The sequence below is a fragment of the Theropithecus gelada genome, chromosome 19 (genome assembly GCF_003255815.1).
Source record: "Theropithecus gelada isolate Dixy chromosome 19, Tgel_1.0, whole genome shotgun sequence".
Classification (NCBI taxonomy): domain Eukaryota; kingdom Metazoa; phylum Chordata; class Mammalia; order Primates; family Cercopithecidae; genus Theropithecus; species Theropithecus gelada.
In genome coordinates this window covers 1,142,376-1,150,460 of record NC_037687.1, presented here as the reverse complement: position 1 = coordinate 1,150,460, position 8,085 = coordinate 1,142,376, and the positions used below count along the sequence as shown (strand labels likewise).

Here is an 8,085-nt window from a genome sequence, read left to right as displayed (position 1 = left end):
ACACGGTGAAACCCCGTCTCTACTAAAAAATACAAAAAAACTAGCCGGGCGAGGTGGCGGGCGCCTGTAGTCCCAGCTACTCAGGAGGCTGAGGTAGGAGAATGGCGTAAACCCGGGAGGCGGAGCTTGCAGTGAGCTGAGATCCGGCCACTGCACTCCAGCCTGGGTGACAGAGCGAGACTCCGTCTCAAAAAAAATAAAACAGGCCGGGCGCGGTGGCTCAAGCCTGTAATCCCAGCACTTTGGGAGGCCGAGACGGGTGGATCACGAGGTCAGAAGATCGAGACCATCCTGGCGAACACGGTGAAACCCCGTCTCCACTAAAAAAATACAAAAAACTAGCCGGGCGAGATGGCGGGCGCCTGTAGTCCCAGTTACTTGGGAGGCTGAGGCAGGAGAATGGCGTAAACCCGGGAGGCGGAGCTTGCAGTGAGCTGAGATCCGGCCACTGCACTCCAGCCCGGGCGACAGAGCGAGACTCCGTCTCAAAAAAAAAAAAAAATAAAACAAAAAAAAATAAAACAAAAAAAATAAAAAACTTGGGCCTTCATGTCAATGAAGATCAGGACAAGCCGTGTGGCCACAGGGAAAGGAGCCTGCCCTGCCCGGCCCCCAGCCCCTGCTTCACCCCAGCCCCTGCCCCGCGCACACACCCGTGGGCCTGGCACACCGGGAAACGCTTCTCTGGCACGCTGTCCAGCATCTCCTGCATGCCACACACGCAGTACTCCATCACCATATACGTGGGATGCTAAGGACACACAGCTCAGGGGCGGCCCCACTCACAGGCCCGGGGAGCACAGGGGCCAGAGAAGGGGTTCTGGAGGGACCCTCCGCAACCACCCTGCCCCTCCTCGGACCAGGGCCCACCCTGCCCTCACACCCCTCTGAAAAGGCCCCAGCGTCTGGGAGGAAGGAGCCTCCATGGGAGTGGAGGACAGGGCTGACTCTTGGGGCAGTGTTCCTGCGGGACTCACGTCCCCCACCCCGCCCATGGGCGGGGGGGATGATACCTCCTGGACACCCCCACAAGCAGGCTCGGGTCCACACAGGATGGGGCCCACGGCCCCTGACTGCGTGACTCTGAACACAGCCCCAGCCTCAGGACCACTTCTGCTCTTGCTCTGGGCACAGGGCCTCAAGCAAAGTCTCCGTAGGGAAGCTGTGCCCGTAAGACCCATGGGGGGAGTCTACCGATGACACAAGGACACGCTCAGCCACGACCAAAATGGCCCACAACATTCAGCCTGCGTGGCCTGCCTCAGGCAGACCCTGGCCACACCCCGGTTAGCCTTGGAGAAGACTATGAGAAAATAGGGTCTTGACACCCCACAGCTCCAGGACACAGGACACAGGACACAGGGGCCGGGGCTCGGGGCCCGTTTCAGCAAGCTGCTCAGCCGCTGCCACAAAGGTTGACTTCCAGGAAGCCAGGGAAGGCCACTGCCCTCGTGTGCCAGTCTCCTTCAAGTAGACAGGAAGGGGAGCAGGCCTCGGGGCAGGCGGACCCAGGGCCCCAGCCCCTCCCACGGAGGCCCCGCGGCCCCAACACCAGAAAGGATATATTTTCTGCTTCTCTTCGTTGTATAACACGTCCACCAGCTGGATGACATTTTTGTGCCGTAACCTCCTCAGTAGTTGAATTTCCCTGGGACAGAGAGGACAGGGGGGTGTCAGCCAACCTCAATGTCAGGACGATGACCCGGCTCCCTGGAGTTGGGCCTCCCCATCTCCCCATGGAGGTGGCGCACCTCCGCCTTTCCCTGGAGAGAAGCCGTGGGTTCACAGTGCTGGGGCAGGGCCCTGCAGGGGCCACATGTCCAGGCTCGGGGCGGTAGGGGGTGGGAGCACAGCACCCTCCAGTCTGTCACCAGCTAGTGAGAGCTTTGGAGGACACAGTTAGGACACTTTTTTTTTTTTTTTTTTTGACACGGAGTCTTGGTCTGTCACCAGGCTGGAGCACAGTAGCCCAATCTCAGCTCGCTGCAACCTCTGCCTCCCGGGTTCAAGCGATTCCCCTGCCTCAGCCTCCCGAGTAGCTGGGACTTACAGACATCCGCCACCACACCTGGCTAATTTTTTGTATTTTCGTTGAGACAGAGTTTCACCATGTTGGCCAGGCTGGTCTCGCTCTCCTGACCTTGTGATCTGCCCGCCTTGGCTCCCAAAGGACACTGAATTGAGCTTCGTAACTCAGTAACAGTTTTGCTTCCTAGAAACCAGACTACTGCGATGGCAGCACAGATGGAAGCTGGGCCATGGCAGGAGCCAGGGTGGGTTGGGGTCCTGGTGACGGCTCTGTCACACAGTACAGCCCCCTGCCGCCAAGGGCTCCCAGCTCTTCAGAGGGTCCCACTCCTTGGAGGGTGGGCCGCAGGTGAGCTGGAAGCATGGCCCATAGGAAGGGGCACCAGGAGAAGCCGCAGAAGGAGACATCGAGGGGTCCTGCCACGCCCACCCGCCTGTCACTGCCCACTCTGCAGCTGCCCCCCTGCCGTCCACACCCACCCGCCTGTCACTGCCTCCTGCAGCTGCCCCCCTGCCGTCCACGCCCACCCGCCTGTCACTGCCCCCTGCAGCTGCCGCCCTGTCTGCCTGTCACAAGGGTTGGCCCAGCAGGCCAGAGAGCACAGCCCCCTCTGCAGGTCACAGAGCACAGCCCTCTCTGCAGCTGCTTCCTTTCTCCAAACTATTGACCTTGCCAGGCACAGTGGCTCCCGCCTGTCATCCCAGCACTACAGGAGGCCAAGGCGGGTGGATCACCTGAGCTCAGGAGTCGAGACCAGCCTGAGCAACATGGCGAAACCCTGTCTCTACTAAAAATACAACAATTAGCCGGGCATGGAGGTACATGCCTCAAGTCCTAGCTACCCGGGAGGCTCAGGTGGGAAGATCACTTAAGCCTGTAGTTACCTGTGATCGCGTTACTGCACCCCAGCCTGGACAACAGAACTTGAGACCCTGTCTCATAAAAACAACAACAACAACAAAATGACAAGGAGCCCGTGGGTGGGCGTGGAAAAGTCTGCAGATCCTCCAAAGGTCCGTTACCTGGGAGCCAGCAGCTCCACTGCCAGGTACACACCCTGAGGAACAGCACATGCTACGCAGAAACCGTGCACAAGGTGCTCACAGCAGCCAAGATGTGGAACCGCCCGGGGGCCCTTCCACAGATGAGGGTCAGCCGAGCCCACCCACGTACTCAACACGGCTCAGCCACAAAAACCAGCGAGGCTGACTCGAGCCACAGCCTAGATGCACCTTGAGGACGTCACACTGAGAGATACCAGACACTAAAGGACACACAGTGTGTGATGCCCTTTCTATTTTTAATTTCTTTTTTTTTGAGACAGGGTTTCCCTGTCGCCCAGGCTGGAGTGCGCCTCCCAGGCTCAAGCGATCGTCCCACCTCAGCCCCGCGGGTAGCTGGGAATACAGACGTGTGCTCCCATGCCCAGCGAATTTTTGTATTTTAGTAGAGAGAGTTTCACCATGCTGCCCAGGCTGGTCTCGTTTGTACTAGGCTCAAGCAGTCCGCCCACCTCGGCCTCCAAAAGCGCTGGGATGACACGATCCCATTTCTTTTTTTCTTTTTTTGAGATGGAGTCTCACTCTGTCACCAGGCGAGAGTGCACTGGTGTGATATCAGCTCACTGCAACCTCTATCTCCGGGGTTCACACCATTCTCCTGCCTCAGCCTCCTAAGTAGCTGGGACTACAGGCGCCCGCAACCACGCCCGGCTAATTTTTGTATTTTTAGTACAGACGGGGTTTCCCCATGTTGGCCAGGCTGATCTCCATCTCTTGCCCTCGTGATCCGCCTGCCTCGGCCTCCCAAAGTTCTGGGATTACAGGTGTGAGCCACGGCGCCCGGCCGACAGGATCCCATTTCTGTGCAATATCCAGGACAGGCCAATCCAGAGTCAGGAAATGGATTCAGAGTGGCCAGGAGCTGGTGGAGGGGATGGAGAGTGACACAATGGGAATGGGGTTGGCTTTTGGGGTGACAGAATGTTCTGGAATTAGAAATAGTGGTTGCACAGCCATGTGAATGTACTCGATGCCACTGAATTGCACACTGTGAACAAGTGAGTTGTACAGTATTCAAATTAAATCTCAAAAAAAAATTTTTTTTTAATCCTTAACAGGAAGCCCAAGCATGGAGCATAAAAAACAGCTGTGGGGCCGGGCACGGTGACTCACGCCTGTAATCCCAATAGTTTGGGAGGCCGAGGTGGGAGGATCACCTGAGGTCAGGAGTTCAAGACCAGCCTGGTCAACACGGTGAAACCCTGTCTCTACTAAAAATACAAAAATTAGGCCGGGTGCGGTGGCTCAAGCCTGTAATCCCAGCACTTTGGGAGGCCGAGACGGGCGGATCACGAGGTCAGGAGATCGAGACCATCCTGGCTAACATGGTGAAACCCCGTCTCTACTAAAAAATACAAAAAACTAGCCGGGCGCGGTGGCGGGCGCCTGTAGTCCCAGCTACTCGGAAGGCTGAGGCAGGAGAATGGCGTGAACCCGGGAGGCGGAACTTGCAGTGAGCAGAGATCCGGCCACTGCACTCCAGCCTGGGCGGCAGAGCGAGACTCCGTCTCAAAAAAAAAAATAAAAATAATAAAAAATAAATAAAAATAAAAATACAAAAATTAGCCAGGCGTGGTGCTGGGTGCCTGTAATTCCAGCCACTTGGGAGGCTGAGGTACAAGAATCGCTTGAACCTGGGAGGCGGAGGTTGCAGTGAGCCGAGATCGCACCAGTGCACTCCAGCCTGGGCAACAGAGCAAGACTCCATCTCAAAAAAAAAAAAAAAGCTGAGGGGGGCAGGGGTGTCCCATCACCCAGGCTGCCCACCCCCAGCCCAGGGCTGCCTCTTGCAGGAAGCCTCGGCTCACCTTTCCCTCCCAGTGCACCAATTCCAGGGCTCACTGCTCAATGCTCTCAGAACAACCTCAGAAGGCCAAGGCCTGGGCTCTGCCAGGGCTGCAGGCTGCGCTGGGGCTGGGCCTGGACAAGGGGCCGCCAGCTTGGGGAGGGGCTGGGAGAGCAGGATGAAGGGAAAGGGAGGTGGGTGACGGGGACAGGGGCACAGAGGGACACAGTCCTCCCAGAAGAGATGCCAGTGAGCAACTGGCTCCGGCCCCTGGCTATGCCTGGTGCCCTGCAGGACTGCCCAGCCCCGAGCACGTCCCCCCACCTCCACTGGCCACCTCGGCCTGGCTGCTCGCGGGAAGCCTGCGTCTCGGCTCTCTCCAGGCTATGTGGTGGTGGCACCAATTCCCAGCAGGGCCCGGGAAGGTTATTTTTAGAGCTGGCCGGGGCCTGTATCCACAGCCTGGCAGGCGCCCAGAACATTGAGAGGGACGCTGAGGGCCAGGCTGGGCTCAGCAAAGGCCCTAGGGCCCAGTGCCCTCCTGCCTGCCAGGCTGCTCAGGAGAGCTCGGGGTGGGCCCGAGAGGCCGGGCTCAGCCCCAGGTCCCCTTGTTCCCCAAGGTTGTGTGTGCCCTAACCTCCCCCGCTGACGAGGGTCACAGGCCATTCCCAGGAGGCAAGACTTGCCTTCTATTCAGAGGAGATGAGTGGTGGGGGGCGGGGAGGGTGCTGTTTTCACACAGCAGGGTCCGGATGCTCCGACACACAGGGCCTGAGAGCCTGACGCTCCACCATGAGGCAAGAGCGCCCCTTCCCTCAGCAAGAGCCAGCTACAGGCAGGGAAGGTGGCCCAGGACACCCTGTGCAGCCTCCTCAGTGGGGCCAAGGGAGCCACGGGCCCTCAGGTCCAGCACCGCTCTCACCCACCTCCTGCTGCCTGTGCAGGCACCACCCCCCACCCACCCAGGCGCCAGCATAGTCCTAACCCTGAGGAGGGGCAGCAAAGCCAGGGGCTCAACCTGCGTGCAGCCTCAGAGCCCTAAATGCAAATGAGGGTGGAGGACTCCCCCCCACAGAAACCTCCCTGCTGACACCGAGTCTCCCCCATTCTACAGACGGGGAAATGGGCACAGCAGGAACCCGCCCTCAACGGAGGTGCCCTGCCCTGCCTCCACCTCAACAGGGACACTTCACAGCAGCAGGACACACAACAGTTGAAACGTGGAAGAGCCCAGGCACTTCTGAGCAGGCTGGCATAGACCAAGGGACCCTGGGTTGCCTGTTTAATTAAAAGGGACCACGGCATTCTGCGCAGGCGCGAGTCCCGGATTTATGCCAGAGAGGAGCGGGGGTGAGCCGCCCCCACCCGGTGGCAGTCACCTCTGGGATGCTGGGGGCGCGTCAGCCTCTCTAGATTGCCAGGCTTCCTCGGATGTCTCCAGTCAGAAAAAGAGCGGAAGAGGAGACCCCATGAAACCCAAGAGCTTGGCGAGGACAGGAAGTGCCTCCACCGGGGGAAGCCCGGCTCCTGGGGCGTTGCCAGCCACTCCGAGATGCCACGTTAGGGACCCACTGGGCTTGCCCAGGTAGAGTGCATTTTTTTCTTTCTTTCTTTCTTTTTTTTTCTTTTTTTTTTTTTTTTTTTTTGAGACGGAGTCTCGCTGTGTCGCCCAGGCTGGAGTGCAGTGGCGCGATCTCGGCTCACTGCAAGCTCCGCCTCCCGGGTTCACGCCATTCTCCCGCCTCAGCCTCCGAGTAGCTGGGACTACAGGCGCCCGCCACCACGCCCGGCTAGTTTTTGTATTTTTAGTAGAGACGGGGTTTCACCGCGTTAGCCAGGATGGTCTCGATCTCCTGACCTCGTGATCCACCCGCCTCGGCCTCCCAAAGTGCTGGGATTACAGGCTTGAGCCACCGCGCCCGGCCTCTTTCTTTTTTTTGAGACGGAGTCTCACTATGTCACCCAGGCTGGAGTGCGGTGGCACGATCTCTGCTCACTGCAAACTCCGCGCCCCCGGTTCACACCATTCTCCTGCCTCAGCCTCCCCAGTAGCTGGGACTGCAGGTGCCGCCACCACACCCAGCTAACTTTTTTGTATTTTTAGTAGAGACGGGGTTTGACTGTGTTAGCCAGGATGGTCTCGATTTCCTGACCTCGTGATCCACCCGCCCCGGCCTCCCAAAGTGCTGGGATTACAGGCGTGAGCCACCGCGCCCGGCCCAGAGTGGATTGTTTAGCCGACTTGTTGATTAGCAGGACAGGAAGTAGGAAGGAGAGTCACTCAAGCTCACAGAGAGGTGGGGACAGGAGCCTCTGTCTGCCTAGAAACAGACCATACAGGGAAAAGACGGACGCCCACGGCTCCAAGCAGGACTGGGAGGCACGTGGAGACCCGGGAACTCCCAGCTCCAGACTGAGTGCCCAGGTCCCTGAATCCCTCCTGATGCGGCTGAAACAAGGCCCTCGAGGATTCCAGCAGGACGCCGCTGAGCACACATGCACAGAAGCAGCCGCGAGTCACAGGCAGAGGCGGGAGCAGCCCGAGTGTCCAGCCACAGATGAGAGGTCAAACGCGGCGGGGCCCGCCACACCCTGGAACGTGGTGCAGCCATGAACAGCAGCGAGGCTCGGACCCAGGCCACTAGCGCGGATGCACCTTGAGGACAGCACACTCCGTGAGACAGGCCGGACACAAAAGGCCACGCAGTGTGTGACGCCACTCATGTGAAATGTCCAGGACGGGCCCATCCAGAGACAGGAAGGGAATGAGTGGGTGCCAGGACTGGGGAGGGAATGGGGACTGACGGCTGATGGAGACAGGGTTTCCTTCTGGGGTAATGAGAATGTTCTGGAAGCTGACAGACGTAATAGTTGCGCAACTCTGTCAATGTACTATATGCCACCGAATTACACACGTTAAAAAGGTGAACTTTAGGCCGGGCGCGGTGGCTCAAGCCTGTAATCCCAGCACTTTGGGAGGCCGAGGCGGGTGGATCACGAGGTCAGAAGATCGAGACCATCCTGGCTAACACGGTGAAACCCTGTCTCTACTAAAAATACAAAAAACTAGCCGGGCGTGGTGGCGGGCGCCTGTAGTCCCAGCTACTCGGAGGCTGAGGCGGGAGAATGGCGTGAACCCGGGAGGCGGAGCTTGCAGTGAGCCGAGATCGCGCCACTGCACTCCAGCCTGGGCGACACAGCGAGACTCC

General features: G+C 58.9%; 1 protein-coding gene across 3 annotated transcripts in view; it reads right to left on the bottom strand.

The window, feature by feature from the left end:
* The window catches only part of STK11 (serine/threonine kinase 11), a 25,070-nt gene that overhangs the window by 8,963 nt on the left and 8,022 nt on the right, over positions 1-8,085 (bottom strand). For all 3 annotated transcript variants that reach the window (XM_025367501.1, XM_025367500.1, XM_025367502.1), the window contains exons 2-3: positions 1,565-1,648; positions 654-743 (exon numbers count right to left, since the gene is read on the bottom strand). In XM_025367501.1, the coding sequence (XP_025223286.1) occupies positions 654-743; positions 1,565-1,648 (174 nt within the window). The remainder of the gene's footprint in view (positions 1-653; positions 744-1,564; positions 1,649-8,085) is intronic.